The sequence below is a fragment of the Miscanthus floridulus genome, chromosome 13 (genome assembly GCF_019320115.1).
Source record: "Miscanthus floridulus cultivar M001 chromosome 13, ASM1932011v1, whole genome shotgun sequence".
Classification (NCBI taxonomy): domain Eukaryota; kingdom Viridiplantae; phylum Streptophyta; class Magnoliopsida; order Poales; family Poaceae; genus Miscanthus; species Miscanthus floridulus.
Window position 1 is genome coordinate 59,323,928 of NC_089592.1, and position 24,639 is coordinate 59,348,566.

General features: G+C 44.4%; 1 protein-coding gene across 4 annotated transcripts; it reads right to left on the reverse strand.

Moving 5' to 3' along the window:
• Positions 1–19,106: 19,106 nt before the first annotated feature.
• On the reverse strand, positions 19,107–21,413 carry LOC136500576 (type IV inositol polyphosphate 5-phosphatase 9-like). Of its 4 annotated transcripts, XM_066495955.1 has the most exons (7): positions 21,239–21,404; positions 21,026–21,144; positions 20,815–20,922; positions 20,411–20,705; positions 20,116–20,315; positions 19,743–20,027; positions 19,107–19,634 (listed from the first exon to the last, which is right to left on the reverse strand). In XM_066495955.1, exons 1-7 carry the CDS (start codon positions 21,263–21,265, stop codon positions 19,493–19,495), a joined length of 1,176 nt encoding a protein of 391 aa, XP_066352052.1. In that variant the 5' UTR covers positions 21,266–21,404; the 3' UTR covers positions 19,107–19,492. The 4 variants fall into 4 exon arrangements, with proteins under 4 accessions (XP_066352052.1, XP_066352050.1, XP_066352049.1 ...); XM_066495953.1 differs by having other exon boundaries at positions 20,112–20,705; positions 21,276–21,413; XM_066495952.1 differs by having other exon boundaries at positions 20,112–20,705; positions 21,239–21,407.
• Positions 21,414–24,639: the final 3,226 nt, after the last annotated feature.

Sequence of the window (24,639 nt, forward strand, 5' to 3'; positions counted from 1 at the left end):
AATTAAAAAGGAAATAACAAAACTGATGGCAGCCGGATTCATCAAGGAAATCCTTCATCCAGATTGGCTAGCCAACCCGGTCCTTGTACAGAAGAAAAACACGGACGAGTGGCGTATGTGCGTCGATTACACAGATCTCAACAAACATTGCCCAAAAGATCCGTTCGGGCTACCACGCATTGACCAGATAGTTGACTCAACAGCAGGATCTGCGTTATTATCTTTTCTCGATTGCTATTCAGGGTATCACCAGATCGCACTAAAAGAAGAAGACCAGAGCAAGACATCTTTCATCACCCCGTTTGGCGCCTACTGCTACAAGACCATGTCGTTTGGACTAAAGAACGCCGGTGCCACGTACCAAAGAGCTATCCAGACTTGCCTTGGGAATCAAATAGGTGAAAATGTGGAAGCATACGTGGACGATGTGGTGGTGAAAACAAAGAACCCAGACACTCTAATTGAAGATTTAAAGCAAACCTTCGAAAACTTGAAGAAATGGAGATGGAAATTGAACCCAAATAAATGTGTATTTGGAGTTCCCTCAGGACAACTACTCGGATTTTTGGTTAGTCAGCGCGGGATCGAAGCCAGCACCAAGCAAATTCGAGCTATAACAGAAATGGGCCCACCTAGGAGTGTTAAAGATGTGCAGAAACTAACAGGATGCATGGCGGCCCTCAACCGTTTCATATCAAGACTCGGCGAAAAGGGGTTACCTTTCTTTAAACTACTAAAGAAGACAGACAAGTTCGAGTGGACAAAAGAAGCCGACGAAGCTTTCAAAAAACTTAAAGAATACCTCACTTCACCGCCCATCCTGACACCTCCAAAGAAAGATGAAGATATGATGCTATATATCGCGGCAACTCCCACCGTAATCAGTACAGCAATAGTCATAGAAAGAGAAGAACAAGGGCGCGTGTATAAAGTGCAACGTCCAGTATACTACATCAGTGAAGTACTGTCAGAATCCAAAATCTAGTACCCACACGTACAAAAACTACTCTACGCTCTACTCATTACCTCACAGAAGCTTCGCCACTATTTCGAAAGCCACAAGATTACCATAGTGACAGATTTTCCACTCGGAGACATCCTACACAATAAAGACGCCACAGGGCGCATATCCAAATGGGCAGTTGAAATTGGAGCTCTTGATATCAATTTCACCCCACGGAAAGCAATCAAATCTCAAGCCCTCGCCGATTTCGTGGCCGAATGGACAGAGATTCAACAGCCCTTATCAGATACAATCCTCGACCACTGGAAAATGTACTTTGATGGATCACTCAAACTAGGCGGGGCCGGTGCAGGCGTTCTCCTCATTTCTCCAGAAGGAAAACAACTCAAGTACGTCCTTCAGATATTATGGCAAGCTACAAATAACGAAGCAGAATACAAAGCCCTCATCCACGGGCTACGAGTCGCGATTACCCTCGGAATAAAAAGATTACTCGTATACGGTGATTCAGCAGTGGTCATCAACCAAGTCAACAAAGATTGGGACTGCACCAAAGAAAACATGGGTGCTTATTGTGCTGAAATATGGAAACTTGAAAAACACTTCCAAGGATTAGAAATTTTACACGTCCTACGCGATTCTAACATTGCAGCAGATGTCCTTGCCAAGCTCGGATCAGACAGAGCAAAGGTCCCTCTATCAAACAACCCGGTGAAACAACACATGAAATTCAGGCTAAAAGCGTTCAGATCTTGACAATCAACACTTCATGGACCCAAGATTTCATTGAATATATCAAAGAAAATAAACTGCCAGCAGATAAAGCAGAGGCCACACAAGTTGTTCGCAGAAGCAAAAACTACGTTTTAGTAGGGAATAAACTCTACAGAAGAGCAGCATCATCAGGAGTATTACTAAAATGTGTCTCATTTGAAGAAGGCAAAGAAATCCTAAATGAAATACACTCAGGTTGCTGTGGAAATCATGCCGCCTCAAGGACACTGGTTGGTAAAGCATTTCGCACCGGATTCTACTGGCCAACCGCTTTAAAAGACGCCGAAGAGCTTGTCAGAAAATGCAAAGGTTGCCAAATGTTTGCAAGACAAGCCCATATACTAGCTCACAATCTTATCTGCATCCCACCCGCTTGGCCTTTTTCCTGCTGGGGGCTAGATCAAGTAGGACCCTTGAAAAAAGCAAAAGGCGGTTTCGAGTACATCTTCGTAGCAATCGACAAATTCGCCAAGTGGATTGAATACAAACCACTCGCGAAGTACAGCGCAACCAAAGCAGTTGAGTTCATCCAAGACATTATGCATCGCTTCGGCATGCCCAATCGAATCATCACAGATCTAGGCTCCCCCTTCACGGCTACGGAATTCAAGAGCTGGGCACAAGACTGTGGTTTCAGTATAGACTATGTGTCCGTTGCACATCCAGAAGCCAACGGACAAGTAGAAAGGGCTAACGGACTCATACTAGCCGGATTAAAACCAAGGTTATACGAAGAACTAGTGGACTATGGGTCCAAATGGATTGAAGAATTACCGAAAGTAGTATGGGGGCTACGAACTCAAATAAGCAGAGCAACAGGCCACTCACCCTTCTTCCTAGTTTATGGGTCAGAGGCCGTACTACCCGCCGACTTGATCTGGACTTCCCCAAAAATAGAACAATATGATGAAGGAGAAGCAGAACACACAAGAATATTAGAACTCGACAGCTCAGAAGAAGTCAGAATAAACGCTACCCTCCAATCAGCCAGATACCTACAAGGTTTAAGACGGCACTACAACAAGAGTACCCAACCGTGATCACTACAAGTTGGAGACTTAGTACTAAGAAGGATACAAAAGACTGATGGACGACATAAGCTACTCAGTCCATGGGAAGGCCCGTTCATTGTCACAAAAGTCACCGGACCAGGCACATACAAGTTGATGACCGAAGATGAAAAAGAAGTCAGCAATACATGGCACATCAGCCAGCTAAGAAGATTCTATGCATAAAAACAACTCAAGAAAAAACAGATATGCAAGCCACAAGGGACCTACAATCAACGAAAGACAATACTCTTCAACAACATATGTATTAATTTATACTCATGATCAATAAAGATGATATTCATCCACAGCATGTCTTGTCACGAACTCCAACGAGTTGTTTTCACGAAAAAGCAAAATGGCTGAAAACATGACTGAGCATTCCGGCCGAGAGCAAAATAGCTGAAAAGATGCTTGAGCCCGCCGATGAGGGTAGCTAAAAGCTAACACCCGAAACAAAAAGCAAAATGGCTGAAAACATGCCTGAGCATTCCGGCCGAGAGCAAAATAGCTTAAAAAATGCTTGAGCCCGCCGATGAGGGTAGCTAAAAGCTAACACCCGAAACAAAAAGCAAAATGGCTGAAAACATGCCTGAGCATTCCGGCCAAGAGCAAAATAGCTGAAAAGACGCTTGAGCCCGCCGATGAGGGTAGCTAAAAGCTAACACCCGAAACAAAAAGCAAAATGGCTGAAAACATGCCTGAGCATTCCGGCCGAGAGCAAAATAGCTGAAAACATGCTTGAGCCCGCCGATGAGGGTAGCTAAAAGCTAACACCCGAAACAAAAAGCAAAATGGCTGAAAACATGCCTGAGCATTCCGGCCGAGAGCAAAATAGCTGAAAAGACGCTTGAGCCCGCCGATGAGGGTAGCTAAAAGCTAACACCCGAAACAAAAAGCAAAATGGCTGAAAACATGCCTGAGCATTCCGGCCGAGAGCAAAATAGCTTAAAAGATGCTTGAGCCCGCCGATGAGGGTAGCTAAAAGCTAACACCCGAAACAAAAAGCAAAATGGCTGAAAACATGCCTGAGCATTCCGGCCGAGAGCAAAATAGCTGAAAAGACGCTTGAGCCCGCCGATGAGGGTAGCTAAAAGCTAACACCCGAAACAAAAAGCAAAATGGCTGAAAACATGCCTGAGCATTCCGGCCGAGAGCAAAATAGCTGAAAACATGCTTGAGCCCGCCGATGAGGGTAGCTAAAAGCTAACACCCGAAACAAAAAGCAAAATGGCTGAAAACATGCCTGAGCATTCTGGCCGAGAGCAAAATAGCTGAAAAGACGCTTGAGCCCGCCGATGAGGGTAGCTAAAAGCTAACACCCGAAACAAAAAGCAAAATGGCTGAAAACATGCCTGAGCATTCCGGCCGAGAGCAAAATAGCTGAAAACATGCTTGAGCCCGTCGATGAGGGTAGCTAAAAGCTAACACCCGAAACAAAAAGCAAAATGGCTGAAAACATGCCTGAGCATTCCGGCCGAGAGCAAAATAGCTGAAAAAATGCTTGAGCCCGCCGATGAGGGTAGCTAAAAGCTAACACCCGAAACAAAAAATGGCTGAAAACATGCCTGAGCATCCCGGCCAAGAGCAAAATAGCTGAAAAACGCTTCAACTCGCCAATGAGGGTAGCTAAAAGCTAACAAAAAGCAAATTGGCTGAGTCGACCGAAATTTAACTTCAAAAGATCCTCCAGCACTTCGTTCCGAAAAGCAAGAGGCTCGGGGACTACATCCAGATAGGAATACTTTTTCCTCACAAAAGCACAAGCGCCACTCAAGAAAGCACTCGGACAACGAAGTTTGTCGAGGCAACTTTCTATACCGAGTCATTTTACATAGCACAAGCGAAAGGTTGTTAACACAAAAGATCTACATCTAACAAGTCATAGCACGGACAAAGCACTCGACGAATCACAAAGGAAAGAAGAAAATAAAAGTACTCGACAAATCGAGGGGCCTCGTCAGGATAACGCACAGAGTTGTCTTACAAAGCAGAGATGGGAACAAGACAAGGTACTCAGCAAGTCAAGTAACTTCAACCACACCCATGCAAAGAATACATCAACAAAGATAAAGAATCTTCATTTAAAAAGAAGTGTAATATTACAAGAGGACGCTCAACCGAGTCAGGCGTTGTCATCAGAAAGGGAAATATCAATATTTAGACTATCTACAACCCTACTGGCTAGATCTTCAACCTCGGGTTCCATCCTTTCAACGGCGTCAAGATATTCTTGGCTTTCAGCTTCTTCTGCTATTTTAGAGAGAGGCGCTTCTGGAGCAAGGACCCGGACCTGGGCCAGCACATTCTTGGTACATACTTGGACACACCTCTTCGCGAACTCTTGGAAACGAGTCGGAATCCGGGGAATGAACTGCGCCCAAGATTGCCCGTCATCCGCTGGAGTCCGAAGGACATCGGCAACCGAGCGAAAAGATTTCCACAAGGCATTCCAATTCTCGGTAGCCGTCGCCAGCTTCCCGGACAAGCCTTCAATGGTTTTTTGGGCCTGCACAAGATCTCTATCAGCTCCACGCCTAATCAGCCTAGCAAGGGCGAGTTCTTCCTCAGCATGAGTATTTACCTCCTCGGCTCTATTATGACTAGAACGAACAAGGGCCTTCATTTCATCAATACTCTCCGAGAGAACAAGTCAGCGGAAAAAGAAGTCAAAATACAAGAAGAAACAGGCAGAACCCGCGGCACCTTTGCATTCATTCTTCGCAGACTCCACCGCAGCATCTCTCTGTTTCTCCGTCTCCACTACCCGGGCGCGAAGGGCTTTCTCCTCCTTTTGGTGCAATTGACGCTCTGTCTCCAACTCAACCCGGAGAAGGTCAAGATTGGCTTTCAGAGCGTCCACCTCCGAAGACAACTTCCTCTCATTTTCAGATGAGAAAAAGAAGCCAGAATGATCACGAGAAAAAGACTGAGCAGAAAGAGGCAAAGAGAAACAAGGCGTAAGGATAGAAGAAAAACAAGCATGCAAAAGAGAAGTGGCAGTAAAACTTACCTGGAGCTTTTCACCAAAAGAAGTCGCGAGGGTCGACAAGCTCCCCCAGGCTGCGGTCAGCTCCGATAACCGATGAGTGGCATCGAATTGTTGCACCACGTCATCGAACAGGGAGGGGCCGCCGGAGGCAAAAGAAGGGGAAAGAGAAGCCGGCTGGGGCGAAGCAGGAGCAACCAGAGCAACCTCCAGGGAAGCCGGAGCCAAACCCCCAGAAGAACCCGGCGCGACAGCCACAGTTACCTCCGGAGCGACCAAGTCTGTGACTCCGCCAGGTAGCTCTGAAGCCCCCGCCGCGACTTCATCAACAGAATGTTGTGAGTCTCGAGGCTCAGAACTCGTTGGCACGGCGGGAAGCAGAGAAGAAGTCGATGAAGAAATTAGAGAAGACGAAGCACTGAAAAGTGATAAAAGGAAGCACCAATAAGAACCAGAGGAAGGAAGATAAAAGCCAAAAAGATGAAGCAAGAATCTACTCACCCGACTACTTTTTTCTTTGCGAAGCCAAGAGAAGGCCTCGCAGGGGGAACCACGACGGCGAAGACGTCCCCGCCACCCAGCGACGGGAGCGGGACAGCCGACAATGGAGCCGCGAAAGAAGCCGGAGCTGGAGCCGTGGAAGAACTCCGCACCAGAGGAGCAGTACAGCTCGGGGCAGAGGCAACCAAAGAACTCGACCCCGGAGCTTCGGAAGAAGTCGGCGCAAGAGCCTCAGAAGAACTCACACCCGACCTCCGATTACTTCAAAAAAGTTCAAGGCTAAAATTAAAAACAAAGAGGAAAAATTCAATGCGACAAGAATATGAAAAACAACTCACCGCCGCATGATGAGGGGAACTTCATCATCCTCTTCTTCCTCAGCCAGCGAAACCAGAGCACCTACTGAAAAAGAGATGAAAAGTACTCAGTTCAAGAGAGAAACATGAAAATAAAAGAACAAAGAGTACTAAATGTGCTCACCTAAGAGCATGCTAGCAACAACTGGAGTACCTGAGGGAGTACTTGGTTTGCGAGGCTTCTTGGAGATAGTCAAGCCAGATGAAGACCCGTCCATTCGCCCCCTCTTCGGGACACTGCGAGGACCGCGAGGGACTAGACGAGGAACATACTCTTCATATACATCATCAAATCTAAAAGAAACCCCAGGAAGGGCTGTAAAAGTTTGAGACTTACTAATTGCAGAAGTACCGGCTAGACGATCCCCAGTCTCCGCCACAGCAGGGAGAACATCAAGGGGGATCGGATCAACAAAATTCCGCCCAAGCTCCTGCGAAAAAAGACAAAACACTAAGACAAGGAAAAGCTAAGCAAGAACGGACGCAGCAAGAGTACATAAAGAACTTAAATAAAAAAAAGGAGGATAGACAACTCACAGCTGGGGGCGGGTTGTTGGCCGAGTACTCAGGGACGGCAGGAGGAATGATGCTCACTCCTTTCAGCATCTTCTGAAGACGCTCGAGTACCTCCTCACCGGTCAGCTCAAGAGTTGGGACCATGCATGAAGGATCCTAGGCCCCAGAATACTCAAAGCCGAGATGTTTCTGCTCTTTCAAGGGCTGAACCCGGCGACGAAGAAAACTTGAGACAATACCAAAACCGGTCAATCCCTGCTATTTCAGCGTGCTAATCCTATCAAGGAGTGGCTAGATCGCTTGAATCTCAGCAGGAGACTCAAGCTTCTTGTCCCACCGGTCATTCGCCACGGGACCGGATCCGGAGTGAACAACAAGAGAAGGGATCAAATTGGCAGCGTAAAACCACTCGGCGCGCCAATCCTTGACAGAATCGACCAGGTCATAATCAAAAAACTTGATTTTGAGACCCTGGCGAAACTGAATCCCGCAACCGCCGAGGGCACTGGTTTCCTCGCGGCGGGGTTGAGGTTTCAGGCGAAAGAAAAAACGAAAAAGAGATAGAGAAGGAGGGATCCCAAGGAAGGCTTCGCAAAGGTGAACAAAAATAGAAAGATGGAGAATGGCATTGGGGGTTAGATGGTTCAAGCTAACCCTGAAATACCCAAGAAACTGATGAAGGAAGACGGAAGCAGGAAGACAAAGACCAGCGCGGACAAAAGAAACAAAAAGGACGATCTCACCAGGACCCAGGGCCGGAACCCGATGCTCGCCCGGAACTCTCCATTCAGCGATGACTTTGCTTTGGATCAAGCCATCACTAACGAGCTCGCGCAGCTGGTCTTCGCTGATTGTTGGAGCCGGCCAAACCTTCTGAGCTGCCCTCATGGCCACGAACTCTTGGTTTTCAATCAAAGTCAGCGATGACTCCTCGTCCACGAAGGTCGCCTGAGATTTGCTTGCGGTCTTCTTCTTTCCCATGAACTGGCGGAAGCAACAAAGGCGCTAAGGAGGATGAAGCTAGAATGATGGTGCTCGGGCGATAACGATAATGACGGCGGCGGTTTTCTGAGAACTAGGGTTTAAAGGCAAGAGCTAGGTGACAAGGGAAAGGAAGATAAAAGGTCTTTAAATAGATTTCTCAGTGATACAAACGGCCCATAAGGCCCGTTAAAGCACAGCGTGGGAACGCAACGGTCCATTTACCGACGCAGCTAAAACGACGGAGGGCACGGATCCACACAACGGTACAAACCAACGGGCAGATTTTAGACTTATCCGCGCAGCACCACAACAGGGTTATCAGATAGCCACAAGAACGACTCGTTGAACCAAGAAGAAAAAAAGGGCTACCTCACGAGGAACAAAAGAACCCGGTTATGTAAGAAAGAACTCGGTAGTCTCATGAACGACAGGGATCACAACAGAAAAGTCAAAGACAACTCAGAAGACAAGATTCGTTACATTACAAGTGACTTCAAAATAGAAGATTACAAATCATACAAGACCCAACGAACTCGGCACCACGAAAAACAAAGTAGCAAAGAGGAACATGGACACGACTAGGCTCTGGAACGACTACGTGTCCCAAATTGCTACTCAGAAGGACAGACCGCCATCAGCTACACTGTTTTCTTCAAAGGACGAACGCAGTGCATCCAAGGCGGAAATCGGCAGCACGGCAGGGCAACATGGAGCAGAGAAGGCCGGCGGGCATCTGTCTACCCAAGACCGATGTGATGCTGGATATGGTGTTGATCTGCACCGGACGGTCTCAAGACAGGCGATGAGGATCAACCCAGAACTGCCGGATGAAGGAACGAAGCCCACATCACAAGACTTCCTCCAACTACCACCACGTACATCCTGGCACAATGCTGTCGCGGGATTAGCCTACCTCTAATCCCTATCACAAGACTTCCTCCAGCTATGGCAAGACACACAGAAACTACAAAACATGCCCGGGGGCTGCTCTACTTCACAAACTACCATGTTCATGACCACCAAGGCTTCAATAGAGTATCCAATGAATGAAAACAAGCACTCCGAGACAGTATTTATAGACCAAAGGATCGGCGCACATGAACTAGGAGTACCAACGAAATAAGCCTAACAAAGGACACAGTGAAAAGACAGGACACAATAATGGACGACTCAGGCGAGAAGAGGCAGTACTCGAAGACGGGCATATTCGGAAGAATATACCAGCACAGTACAACCCGTGAACAAAAGGCATTTACACTCAACCACCACCATACAACTACATCTGACAACAGCAGACTATCAAAGAATACGCCAAGACCTCGCATCCGAGTTCTTCACGAACAAAACAACACGGATATACGCTCGGGGCCTCGACCAACACCATAGCTTAATCAACACTAAGCTAGGGAGCTTGGCCTTTCATTTCGACTACCCCCGGAAGCTCAGAACCAAAGACAAAGGACCAAGAATACAAGAAGCTCAAGACTACAACGACGACAACACATCAAGACTCTTCATCCGACTTCTTTTCTAAAAGAGAAGAACTCGGAGAAAGCAGGATACATAGCCATAGAATTTTTAGAAGACAAGAATCAAGACCCTCCAACTTTTTGTTCCAAATAGCAAGAGGCTCGGGGGCTACACTCAGTGAGTGCACTTTTTCTTCGAAAAAGCGCACGTCACCAAAAGACTTCCTCAACGCAGATCACTTCAAGACACTACGACAAAAAGAACCCGGAACGAGCCATATTCGAGTTCTTTTTTCATAAAACTTCAACGAACAATCAGAGCAACTTCAAGACAAGATCCTCCAGCTCCTTGTTCCAAATAGCGAGAGGCTCGGGGGCTACAACCAGGTGGATGTACTTTTTCTTCAAAAAGCACTCACCACTCGAAGATCCCAAGAAGCGCTACAAGGATTCACTCCAGAAAGTACTCGGATGACATTTTGTTCCTACTCAACAAGACTTGAAAAAGCAAAGCGAGACTTTCGGAGCTCAACCATGAAGTGCTCGGGGGCTTGTCGATGCTGGACCCACAGGATACCCCGCAAGGGAGAGAGAATATCTAGTCCAACCAGGACTCTCCCCATGTAATCTTAGTAGTATAGCTATTAAGTAATCCTACTAGGAAATCTCATTGTAAACGGACTAGGACTCTGGCCTCCTGACTATATAAAGGAGGGCAAGACTCCTGGGACAGGACACGACCATTGTAAAACACAACACTTGACAATCAATCCAACGCAAAGGCTAACGCCGACTGGACGTAAGGTTATTACTCGATCTACGATCGAGGGCCTGAACCAGGATAAATCGACTGTCTCTTGCGTTTACCGTCGAGTTCTGCATACGCTGAAGCCCGAACAAACTGCCCCGGGTACCCCCATGGCAGGCTATCGGTGGTAAAACATCGACACCATCTGCTACCAAAAAAAATGCAAAGGAGTTATCTGCTATTGGATCGATTTGTGGTTGTGGGCCTCTCCGCGCGTTCATGCGCTATCCAGCCTTCACTTTGTTGCATGTATTGTTTTTTATTATTATATTTCTGTTCATTTGGTGTGCTATTTGAGCTGCTTTCACTGATTTGAAAATCCCTGCTGGCTGGTACTACTGGGATTTTTTGGGAAAAATAGAATTAGTAATTTATCAAGTGAATAAATAGTAGCATGACTGTTAATGTTGATAAGATTAATAGCGATCATTATCATGAACAAATAATGCATAAACATAGGATGGAAGGCAGATTCACTGTCCATTTTTTACAGGTAAAGTACCATACTTCAGCACTGGCAAGCACTACTGGAGTGTAAGCTCTCTGCTTTTCTCAACTCTGAACATACTATTCATCCTTTTAGATACCGAGTGTGTTATGATCAGGACATAAGTTGTTCACTGATGAAATAGTAATACTAACTCTTAAAATGCACCAGCCATTTCTGTTCCCATATGTGTATATAAAGTATGTGTAAATAGGTTGATCCCATCTCCATAGCACTGCAGTATCCTTTTCTCTGGTTTCTCGCTAGTAAATAAACAAGTTATGTGATAGAAACTGAATATACATTCTTGATCAAATACAGTTCTTCTACCCTTAAGAAATGCTAGTATTCACTCTTTGTTCCATTTGAAAGTGGATTTGCAGAACTCCATAATCTATCTTCTAGTAACATATTTATTTTAGACTGTCAAAAGTGTGTTCTAAACTCCACTCCCTAGGCTTCCTTGCTTCCTGTTAGGCATATTTTCTTATTGCAGATGCACCTTTTCTTCTTCGATTTATGTGATCATGCTTGCCAATATACTGCAGCTGAGCTGATATCAGGATTTTGTGGCAGCATGGGTACCAGCCAGTCATGAATGGTTGTGAAACCGTCCATTGGGCAAGGTACTGATTTCTGCTTTAGGAAAACATGATTTTCAGCTTTTGTTCATGTATGTTCCTGCTGATCAGGTGTATGGGATATTATTCCTTATCATCTTTCATAGTTTCATAAATTTTGCACTAACCTTTTGTCTCCATTATTTAGTTATTTGTGTGTGGATATTTAGTTTAACTAGTTTTTGTCGTTGGTCTATTTTTTAGCCTGTAAAATTCTAATTACTAAAACCACGTGATAGATAAATAGCTGGTGTTGTCATAAAATAATACTTACTGGTGGATGCTCATTAATCCAAGGATTCAGATTATGGATATCTCAAAGTTATCATTTTGTTGGGGTTTTCTTTGAATTTATTTAGATTCTATTATATGACTACATATGATTTGATATATCAGTGAAATAATTTGAGACATTGGGATTCATTATCTAGTTATTTATTTCTTTGTATATCTGCAATACAATATAGGCTCCAGAACTTCTATAAGCCTGCAACCTAGTTTATCAACACGCAAGTGAACAACTATCAACTTAACAACAAAATTTGAGGTACGTTTTTCCCCTTTGCATTCAGTTTTTTTATTATACTAGAGCTCATCCCTGCCTGACTAATGTTCTATAGTTGCGGCCATCCTAGTTTAGTGTAACTAAACCATGTTTAGTAGTGCAGAGTGCAGTACCTATAGAATAATACACTGTCAGCTGTTTTTTGTACTACTGGTCATAAAAAACTACAGGCTTCTGCAGTTTGGATTGCACAGTAACTTAATAATTGCCGCTGTGACCAATTCAATCACTGTCGATTTAATATATTTGATCTGTTCAAATGCCCATGGTTTTACTCATATGACATTTGAAATAAATAATATTGTAAAGTTTCTTCTTTTCATCTGTTGTGGATGCAATTTTGCGTGGATAATCGACTGTTTATTTTTTTCTTTGTTGTTGGTTGCCGGTTTGTAGATCCTATCTTAACTTCCATTTTTTTTTGACATATTCTTCAGAATTAAAGCATGTATCAGTTTTTTTTTTTGTAGAACATACTGATATTGAAGTGTCAGTTGTTTTTGGTACTGTCTCTGAACTAGTCATGACTTTTATAGTAAAGTTTGCCTGACCTGATTCAATTTGTGTTCTTGTATTTCTTTTGGACCTAGTTTTCTTGAGAATGTGCAAGTATCATATATATAACACCAAAATAGTTCAGATGCACGTATATTTAGGAGTATTATACTCAAATGCTTTTGTACAGGTACTATATTTTTGCTCTAGACATGTATTTAATTAACTATCTGCTGTTTTGTTGTAGCCTAGGAGCAGTTGGCCTACGTTGAGCTGAGAGGAAAGGAAGTATCTAGGAGGTATATGTATTGCCATTTATTCTATAAAGCAACTGTCACATTTTCATAGTTCTGGTGGATACTCTGTAATCACTTACAGTTGAACTGACTGTTATGTATTTGTATCATGAGAACTGCTGTGAAATGTACCATATTGTGAAACAAGGGGTTCAAAATTGTACACCGTGGATCTAGATTTCTTTTTTTCGTTTTTGTAAATTGTTATCGGAGACGCGTTTTGGCTATACGCGTCACTAATGAAGGGTCAGTAGTGACCCGTTTTCTCCGTACACGTCTCTGCTATCTCACATCAGAGACGCGTTTTCTCAATACTCAATATGTGTTGCTGCTATCTAACATCAGAGACGCGTTTTCTCAATATGTGTCGCTGCTATCACACATCAGAGACGAATTTTTTCAATATGCGTCGCTGCTCTCTTCACATCAGTGACACGTTTTTACGTGTCACTAATCTCTTCACATCACAGACACAACGTAAGTGACGTGTGTTTTTCACGTCACTAATGACCCTCTGGACGCGTCACTAATTAGCATTTCTGGCATAGTGAATGGAGGGGCATGTGTTTGTTGGGGATAGGTTGGGATTGGGGGGGGCTTTCGAGTGGAAGTCGCTCTGCTCTCTATCGATGCTGGTAGTGGTGACTTCTTCAATATCATGAGTATATGGTGTAGTGGTAGAGAGGTGTTATGGTTGTACATTGAGTTGTGGATTTGTTTCTTCAAAGATGCCAATATTTTAGTTTTTGGGTTTTTTTTAAAAAAAAAAACTTTTATAGTGCCCGACTTCGGAAATGACCGATTGGTCAGAGGAAAAACAAAGTGTTAGCCAAGGTTTTAAATCTCCGGCTATAGCCGCTGCTATCTCCGGCTATAGCTGTTTGAAAAGGATTTAGCTAAATTTTTCCATGTACAAGTTATCCATTAGCTGCCGCTATAGCCTGCTATTTCCCGCTATAGCCTATTTTCGGACATAAAAAGCTAAATGGCTTAGCCGGCTATTTAAAACCTTGGTGTTAGCTCCATTGCTATGATCATAGATCAGTTGATTAGGTTCCTTATGCTGGAACTTGTCCACCCAGGTTTAAGTCCTCGACTTGGCACGGGTGTTCGCATTTTCCTTGATTTATTCCAGGATTTAACGGTGCTATGCTTTTAGTGGTAGCCGATGTCCCCGTCGACAGCTAGGCGCCCGTGTTGACTTCGTGAATCTCAAGATCTGCCAGTTCAGTTCTTCGGAGGTGCGCTCATAGGTGTAGGGTTTGCGTACGTGTGTTCATAGGGATGAGTATGCATGCATGCTGTGAGCGTCTGCATTAAACTGTGTAACTCTAAAAAAAATGGAAACTTTGGTACCCGCCTTAACAATGACGATTGGCCAGAGGAAAAACAATGTGCTAGCTCCATTGCCAAGAAGGAAAATTGTTGAACCATCTAGTATGTGGCATCGACCATCTGGTCTCGTCGAAGAGGAAATCTTTTAGTTGTCGAAGAGAAAATCTTTTAGAGGTTGTAATTCCCTTGTACGAACTCAAATTAGATATTCACATATATAGTTTGATCGTCTCGACGAGAACTACACAACAATGGTATAGTCCAATGACTAATTTGAAGCTTCCAAAACCGGACTACCTAAGTATGCAACACCGGACCATCCTGTATTTGCAAATTTACATACAACTGTGAATCTTAGTTGCGAACACACACTATCTTGAAATAATAACTTACGTAAGTATGTATTCTTTGAACACAAGGAGTTTGGGAATTAAGTTTGAGAATTGGAATACACTTAATGGCCACAAGTCAGCTAACGTCCAGTGTTGGTACCATTATACCACGCATATAGCACTAGTGCTCCCAAGGCCGAGAAGACATATCATTGAGCTAATAATAATGCCCGAGAGCGACCCCTAGCTCAAAATCCCTCAGAGCTAGCAACTTGTCTGTGAATCGGGTCGTGTAGCTGTAACCCTGCTATTGGCTGGTGTCGACCTCGAGCTGGGCTCCACGTCACTCCTCGTGACCTTGGCGCCTAGGACCATGGTGGGAGTGGGTGTGTGGGACAAATGAAGGCACCGTTGATTTGTGGCGATGGGTGGATACAGCAGCAGCCCACCAACTGGCTGAGGGACTAACACGTCGAAATCATCATGCATCAGCATCACACGGATGGATCATGGATGGGTGGAGCGTACCAGCAGCCGCGATGCGACGATGTTGCGCGCGCGCGGACCATGCAGGACCACGACGGTGCGGTGCGTGCAACTGCGATGTGTATACGGCGCGACGACACTGAAACCGGCCGGGCGAAACATACATACCAACGGTGGTCACCACACCTACATACACGTCGTCGTTGCATGTTGTTTTACCAATATAATGACCAGATGATACTCGAGGACAACGCTAAGGCATCATGTGTGTCCAGATGCATGCTCTAATCCCACTGTTCCGGAAACAGAGGTGTTTTACTTCCTCCATCCTGACAAAAAAAATAACTTGACCCCACACTAATTAATTAGTTTTATTGTTAACTAGCTTATTTTACTAGATGTTTAGCTTAAAAACACATGTACACACGTGACTGATTTTGATTATCAATTAGGCCTGGTTTGGATGTTATCATATTCACCTCAATCCACACCAACACGTGTGGATTGATGCGAATCCGACCGCATCCAAACAAGACCTTAGTACATAGAGTTATTTTGGATAAGATGGTATTTAAAAGATATACATGGATAATAAGGTCTAAAAGGCGCACATAGTCACATAGATAAAATTGAGCAATCAAGAATATCTCATAGTTTAGATGAGTAAATTTTGAACCTTCAATATCTCGTATTTTAGGAAGGAGCCACTATTCAAAATTAACTATCAACGTTAAAGTTCGATGGGGGGAGGCAGGTGCGTTGAGAGGGCACACGATTTCCATGAAGGGCATACGCCTTGTACGTCCATTGTTGCACATATTTCACGCTGCAGTTGTAGCAAAGCCCCATCAGTCCTCAGTATATCACTGAACGAATCTCAGTTGATGAGATTCTTTTGGCGGAACTTGCCTAACCCGATTTAAGTCAACTACTTGACATGTGAGTGCTCATATTTTCTTAGATCTTTTTTTGAATTTACCTCCACTATTTTTTAAGTTGTAAGCAATGTATCAGTTGAGAACTTCATTAATCCTGAAATCTTGTGGCCCTATTTTTCCCAAGGACTTCATAGCGATAGGAGTTGCGTGCCTGCATTCATAGAGATGAGTATATGTGGGTGCATATAAGTGTTTACATATGTATTGTGTTTCAAATCATGTTTCTATAAGTATACATTGGATATCTTGCTCAAGCAACTTTTTATTTTTTTTATAATTATTTTTGTGAAATACGTCCATAATCACTTTGAATACGTGAAAACCTACTATTGAGTGGCAGGCCACGTATCTATCAACAGTACCTCTATGCTCACAATTAGGGTTACGACACAGCTACCAGACGAGCTTTCAGGATGAATGTGAGGAGCTCTGCCAAAAAGTTTTCTTAGTGAGAAGTAATTCTATATTGGACTGTAAAGTGATTGTCAAAATGAACTAGAGGGTGGGAGCTGAAATAAAGTACCTTCTCCTGATTCACTCTACGCACAGAGTCACTACATGCATAAAGTTTATCCTAGAGAACCATGGAGAAACATTTTCAGTCAGATAATCAGCTTCTACGGAGAATCTAAAGTATGAAGGAGCTCTACCAAACAAGCCTTAGTGTGTATGCAAGCAGGTATTCATAGGAGTAAGTGTACGGCCATGTATATAAGCGTATATATTACATTTGTTAAAAAATATTGTCATTTTTTAGTAAATGAGATTAGCCAATCAGTAGGTAGGGAAACAATTTATGCATGATAAAAATCTAAGGTTGATATTACTGAAGTAGTGACCACATGAAAAATATTTTGCCGCTGTTTAACCTTTTTTTTAAATATCATGCTACTCATTAATATACTAGTACTACACTACCATTCGAGTAAAACTACTTAACATATATCATCAGTTTATTATATGTAAAAGAATGTGAATATCAATATTCACAACTCTTTGGATATAAAGTAGGATCCTATCCCTTCCGATATCTGGGAATACCTTTGCAATTTAGAAAATTAAATAACAAAGACTGGAGGATCATTGAAGAAAGAATTGAGAAAATACTCTGCAGTTGGAAGAGCGAGTTTCTATCAGTAGGTGGCAGGCTTGTGCTAATCAATTATGTGCTATCTAGTTTACCGATGTATATGTTCTCTTTCTTTGAGGTACCTCGAGGGGTTCTCAAGAAAATAGAATATTATAGATCAAGGTTTTCTGGCAAAATGATCAGCACAACAAAAAATATAGACTTATAAAATGGGGTTTAGCATGCCAACCTAGGGAACAAGGAGGTTTGTGAATTCAAAATCTAGATTTGTGAATTCAAAATCTAGATTTACAGAATAAGTGCTTTCTAAGTAAATGGTTATACAAACTTTGTAATGAAGATGGAATGTGGCAGAAATTATTATGAAATAAGTACCTAAAAAATAAAACACTTTCCTAAGTTAGTAAGAAAGCTGGCGATTTTCATTTTTGAATGGGCTTAATGGCAGTGAAAGATCAATTTTTGAATTTGGCGGTGAGGTTCAACTTAAGAGACGGTTCACAAATTAGGTTATGGGAGGATACTTGGTTAGGAAACCAACCCTTAAGTTACAGATTTCCAAACTTGTACAACATAGTTCGCACAAAACATGCAACAGTAGCTGAAGTATTCAACACTACTCCCCTTAATGTCTCTTTAGAAGGGCATTAATTGGAAATAAATTGCTGGAATGGAATAATCGGATTGCAACTATTGCGAATGTAAACCGCAGGGAAGGATACTATCACATGGACCTTAAGTAAAAGTGGTAATTTTACGGTTAGGTGGATGTATAGATACCTCATCACTAATGACATCAAAGTAACACAAGAAATTTGACGTGTCCACTTAAAATCAAGATTTTTCTTTGGTTCCTCAAAAAGAGCGTAATACTAACTAAAGACAACCTCGCTAAAAGAAATTGGCAAGGAAGCAAATATTGATGCTTCTACGGTAATTTTGAGACTATTCAACATATGTTTTTTAGTGTAATTATGCTCAATTTCTTTGACGTGCATTGCATATTGTGTTTGGCATTACCCCACCATGTACTGTAGCAGCCTTTTTGGGAATTGGTATAAGCAGTGTGGAAAAGATTCGAGCTTGTTATTACTAGCAGGGGCGGCTGCCTTCCGTTGGTCCTTATGGCTCACTAGAAATGATAGTGTTTTTTATAAGTACAGTCCTAAAACATTTTTGCAGGTCTTATTCAGGGGAACATATTGGTTCTGGTTTTGGGGTCAGTTGCAGCAAAGTGAAAAAAAAGAAAGAATGTATCTACAAAGCTTGCCAGACCCTGGAGACATCATCTTTGTCATTTTTTTCCTCTTATGGATGGCCCATTATATATAGGATTGCGAATTGATTTTCTGTGTTTTTTTGTGAGTCTTCTTTAAACGTTAGTGTGAGAACTTTTTGTAATAATTTGGTCTGATTCCTCACCTTTGAGCGAGGATGAAGCCGGATGTTTATTCCATTGTGTAAAAAACAGTTTATTATATGTTCTTACTGTAGTTAAACATATACCGTACTTAACCTTGAGGCCATTAAACATGCATGTCAGCGCGGACATGTGAACGCATATTGCTATTCAATCGTGCCTACTTGCATGACATTGGTCCCATGCTTGAAATCTGAGGCCATGAATTGCTGCATCGGAAAATATCTCCCAACTTCATAACACTAACAATTTTATATGTGGCTGACGTTTGTCGACAATGCTGATGCCGCTATAGAGAAGTTAATATTAAAGCCAGTGCCTATCTTCTTAATTTCTTCTGATTGATGCTTCCGAACACCCAGAACATCCACCAAGGTCAAGGCCAAAGGTAAGGAACGTCGCCATTTGTGGATACAATTTGAAGTGCATTAATATTTTCTTATGAGAGTTGACATTTATATATACCTAATGCCAATTGCAGAAATTTAAAATCGAAATATCATTCATTCCCTTAAGTTGAGAATATTGTCATTAAAATACCTTTTTTTATATAGATACGAATGACAAAATTAGTGGAGAAAATGCATCTTGAAACCATGGAAAACTGATTTGATCCAAGTGACTCTACAAAGTTGTATCCCACCGGCACATGAATGAGCTGGATAATAATCTGTCATTTACTCAACTAATGGGTCAATGATCCTTGAATTCCATATCCTCAGCAGAGAGCGGAAAATGTACTTGAATTTTCACCCGCAGATAGGAATAAGGCGCAAACCACTGAACCAACGCCTTCCGTCCTCAGATGTATCATCTAGAGTCCATTTTGAAGGCACATCGATCCAGGGATCAGTAATCGATGAAATTTGAGGCCTAGATTTTTTAATACTTCATAGAATTTACAGTCTCGTTTGTTTAATGTTTGAAAGCAGAGAAGCCTGCAGGGAGTTTTGAACACTTTGTAAAATTTACAGTGTCGTTTGTTAATTAAATGTGTTCCAAAGCACACGACTGCAGCTTAACCATCCACGACTTCCGCCAGTTCGCACACGACGTGGAACACGGCCCTCACCGGGCGGTGATCGGAGAGCCGGTAGCCACCGCAGCGCTCGTACCGGACCTGCTTCATCCCCTTCCCGCGCCACAGGATCCGGTCGCACCTGCAAACAATTAAAAAACAGCAGCAACGAACACCGTGAGAACAAAACCATCTCGATCGCCTGCATGGATATCTGTGTTGGGAGAGCTGGGCGTCAGAGTCGTCAGACCATGCCGGCGCGCGGTGGCGGTGCTGCTTCTCCGGCCGGCCGGTGGCGACGCCGTCGACAGCGCACCAGTAGAACTGGTCGGAGTTGCGGCGATACTTGTAGGTCGGGGCGAAGGTGACGTGGCCCTCGTGCCAGCCGTCGAACTGACGGCCCTTGGAGAGCTCCAGCATTAGCTCGTCGTTCTCCAGCAGCATGCTCCAATTCCTGGCCCGCACCAGCTGCCGTGCCTCGTCGTCGTCGTCCATGGCGATCCGGTAGTTGAGGTCCCCGAACAACACCACGCGGCTGCATGCGAGTACACGATTCGATCATCAACGACTGTTTTCCGTTGCTGCTGCCAGTAGAATGTTAAGAGCTCGATCGGGCGACCTACTCATGGCCAAGAATCTTCTTGGGCAGCTCATCCGGTGCTGCCGGCGCGCCGCCGGAGCGGACGAAGCTGGTCCTGGAGAGGATGCCCGCGGCGTCAGCGTTCCGGCGTAGCGCGTCGCCGTCCTCGCCGCCTGAGGCCAGGTGGCAGCAGACGAAGCAGAAGCTCGTGCCGTGAAGCAAGAACCGGACGGACACCGCGCCCTGCGTAGCGCACCGCACGCACGCCGCGTCATCCGCATGCATGCTTCTGGTGTACCGTGCGTCCGTGTGTGCGACTCTGCTTCTATATATCTTACCTTGTTGCCGAGCCGGCCGAGGACACCGGCGCCGACGCTGGAGACGCCAGGGTGGCGGACGTGCCGGCGGAGGCTGCTCCTTGTCCACACCGACACGAAGATGCCGACCATCTGCTTGCTCATGAGGCACCTGAACAAGCCGCCCTGTCCTCCTTGATCGTGCATTGCTGCAGCTCCATCTCCATGCCTCCTGTTGTTCAATGCGTCACAGATGAGCAGCTGCCACTTCATAGCTGCCCGCCTCTGTTTCGGGCCAAGCACGCTCCTCGCGTTCAGTGGCACCATCTCCTGGAACCTGCATCGTGCAAACGTTGCGACTAATGATTCTTTCTTACTGCACCATCCTGATGAAAGACAACGCTGATAAATTAAGAGATGACAAATCGGTTGGCAAAGTGGAGTACCCAAGAACATAGATGTCGTAGGAGTCGGTCTTGGTGTCCATCCAATCTTCCAAGCTAAGATCATCAGGCGGCGCCATGCCGCCAACGTTCCATGTACCAGCAAATATCCTGCAGCGTCATCAGGTCATCAAAAAACTCGTATGCCGATTGCAGTTGGTGAGACGAGCTCGATCGATTCAACGCAAGGAGCTCCACTCCAATGGGCGCTCACCTGTACTTGACGGTCTCGCTCTGTTCCCCTTGCATTCTAGTCTTCTCCAAGCCGGAGAGTTCGGAGACGAATTGATGACCCACCAGTACCCTGCTCGCCGCCGATCTTGGCCAGATCATCTGGAACGGAGGAACGACGACGACGAGTTCATGTCACTGAGTCACAAGCACGGGGAGAACGCAAGCAAGGGGATGGAAATGGGAGAGTGCTGACTTGTGCAAGCCTTGGGCTCTTCCCCATAATGCAGTACCTACTACAAGGAAGAGAGCAGCTGCAGAGTTGCTGATTGGTGCCGCCTCTTTCAGTAGGGACTACGCAGCATTCAAGAATTAATTAATGGGAGGGTATGACCATGAGGTAGCAGAGAAGGTTCAGGTATATGCACAAGTCTTACTTGGAAGATATATAGGTGAGGCAAGTTGGATCCAGGGACAAACCTAGCACAACAACAACGGGTTGTAGCAAGTTGGCCACTAGATATCATGCTGACTATACAGGAGCAGGAGATACATGTCAGGTATCCACATATTTGGTCAGGAGCTGTCCAAGTCTCCGTGCCAGCAACGTTTACTCAACAAACCTAGACCTAAATAAATCGGCAGCTTATTTCTTCCAGAAAAAAAAAAGATATGCAGTTTTTCCTTTATATGTACCTACATAAAGCATTAGCCAGATGATTTTATCTCTATGTTACCTTTCTCAAAAATGTAATTATCATCTCTATGCATGCAGAGAAATAAATAAAATAGCTATCGAACTATTAGTCTTTATTTATTAATTAACAGCAGGGAGTACTTCTCCTCATCGATCTTTATTTATTAACAGGAGGGAGTTACACTAAGGTGGGGTCCGCACCCTGGGAGCACGTGTGGCCACTCGTTCGGGGTGCATGTGGCGCGTGGGGGCCCGTGCATATGTGTGACCAAATAGAGAGGACTGGCTGCCTGTTGCGTCCGCTGCTGGCTGGACCAGCTGGCCAGGCCCCTAGCCACACGCACCCATGGCCGCAGGCCTCCCTGCCGTACCTGCCCTGCTGCCTAGCGCCTAGGCCTGCCGCTCCTTGTTGTGCTGCTCTTTTTCTCTCTGTGTGTTGTCTCCGCCCAGGCCAAGTTGCCCCTGCCGCATGCTGCTTGCCGCGTTGTTGTTTTGGCCGACTGGCATGGCGCTTAGCCAGTTGCAGGGCTAGCCAGGACGCTTGCCTGTTTGTGAGAGGAGCGCGGGCCCACGTCTGCATGGCAGCTGAGTGGTGGCCCAAATTTTTCCATCACTCCATGGCATCTAGTTCCTTATGTTTCATGCTTTTTCAGATGTATGTTTCATCTGGATGTTGTATATGTTGCAATGGCTACACACGTATGTTGCAATGGCTATACACTTATGTTGCAATATATTTTAATTGTTTTAGCAATTTCAAACGTATGTTGCAAGTGTTTTATCTGGATGTTGCATATGTTGCAAATGACTATACACGTATATTGCAAGTGTATGTTTTAGCTGTTTCAAACCTATGTTGCAATTGTTTATCTACATGTTGCAAATGTTGCCATGATGCCGTGCTATTGGTTGATTTTAGTTCATTACTTAAGGTGTATAGCAAGTTTGCATTGCAACCATTATCGACTTATGTTAAACACCGATAAAGCATAGGCAGAGGTACTACTGTTCTCCCAATGATAGGGGTGACTCTAATTGGCATGATAAAACGTTGGTTGCTGTGTACGGCAAGTTGATTCTTCTTTCATGATGGTACTATTTTAGCGACTCGGCAAATACACTCCAAATACACCATTGTAACTAGGCAATAATTATGAAATATTTGATGTTGAGACATGATGAAACTGAGACTTAGCAAGCGTAATTATTTTATAATTTGTTGGCATATGATTGATTGCTAGAGAGTCGTAGTAGTTATCCCAAAACCTATGTCGTTACCCAACGGTAATAATCTAGAGGAGAAGGGTTGACATACTGCCACTAGTAACCATTAGCTGTCAAGCTACCTAGGAGATAAGGCACAAGAACCATGCTAGCTAGCTCTTGCAATCTCCATATGTCGAAATTGTTAAAACTAGACACACACATACAAGCAACATCACTTCAGCAAACAGTGATGTTGTACTATTAACTTGAGCAAACAGTGATGTTGTACTATTAACCCGATGCATTTGACTCTCTATTATCTTCAACTTGTAGGTTTTTGCCGCCACTCCCTGCCCCGCCCTGCCGCCTGGTTCCGCCTTGCTCTCCCGCCGCCCCATAATTTGCTGTCGTTTTGTAAGGTATAAGATGTGTATGTGGTTGTCGGCCATCATGCCGTTTGTTGCCGAGTGTATGTGGTTGTCGGCCATCGTGCCGTTTTATTTGTTGCAGGTTTTGGAAACCTCCCCGTACAGGGGAGGTGCTATCGAAATTTAGATTTGACACTATTATGTTCCTTTTACTGCAGGAGAGGCTATTGCAAAGTCCTCGACTCGTCACTTTGCAGGATAGCAAGGTGAGGCATAAAAGACCCTTCTTTCCATATCATGTTCGTATATCACGTAACCTAGATAGGCGTCTCCTGTTCGAAAGAGATACGGTTGGAAATATGCAGATCTTTGCATATCTATAACCGTATCTGTTTTGAATTATCCACGTTTTTTGGATAGCCCGAGGATGTGTAGATGCGGCTAGTTTCCATGCTCTACTCCGACCGTGATAGAGTTTCGGCAGCATCTCCCTGTTGTTCTCCGGATACACAATCTCCCTTCTAGGATGTGTATTTGGAGAACAGCGGGGAGGTGCTACCAAAATTCTATCTCGGATAGGAGTAGAGCATGGAAACTAACCCCATCTACACATCCCTCGGGTGAGATTAGGACCTATCTTCACCTATTAGACAGTATAGGAACGTGTAGATACAACGTGATTTTTTATATTACTCGCTGATATGCTAGAGGATGATGACCGTGAGTGGATGTACATGGGCCGCTCTAGTTAGACTTCATTGACCGATGAATGGATTGACAAGACCGATGCTTTCTTGGAGCGAGCATTTGCACGGGTTAAAGGAGCTAGTGTCACTTGGTGTCCCTATAGCAAATGTGCAAACATGCGCCGGCAAACCAAGGTGGTCATGGGTAAACATCTTTGCAAGAATGGATTTATGGCAGACTATACCAGGTGGATCTACCATGGTGAAGCCGATTGTGGGAGAGACGAGGTCGCGAGACAATGCATCGAGGAATATGATGATGATGCCGAGGTAGGAGACATGTTAAATGACTATCATGAAGGACGTAGGGAGGAGGAGCCAGAGGCTACCACAAAGGCGTATTACGACATGTTGTCTGCGGCACAGCAACCCCTTCATGGGCATTCCAAGGTTTCGCAACTGGATGCCATTGCATGCCTAATGGTCGTGAAGTCCTAGTTTAGCTTGAGTCGAGACGCCTTCGATGTTATGCTGACAGTTGTTGGCAGCCTGCTCCCGGATGGTCACATCTTGCCAAAGAGCATGTATGAGGCATAAAAACTCCTTCGTGCACTTAAGATGCCATACGAGCAGATATATGCTTGTCCGAAGGGATGCATCTTATTTAGGAAAGAGTATGCGAAAGAAAAGTATTGTGTGA

Bases quoted from the DNA above. Each gene is read 5' to 3' on its own strand.
- LOC136500576 (XM_066495952.1), bottom strand. From the start codon at position 21,265: ATGGGGAAGAGCCCAAGGCTTGCACAA. The intron at 20,028-20,111 runs GTCGCCCGATCG...ACTCGCATGCAG, and splicing joins AGATTCTTGGCCATGAGTAG to CCGCGTGGTGTTGTTCGGGG. The intron at 19,635-19,742 runs GTCTGACGACTC...AATTGTTTGCAG, and splicing joins CGCCACCGCGCGCCGGCATG to GTGCGACCGGATCCTGTGGC.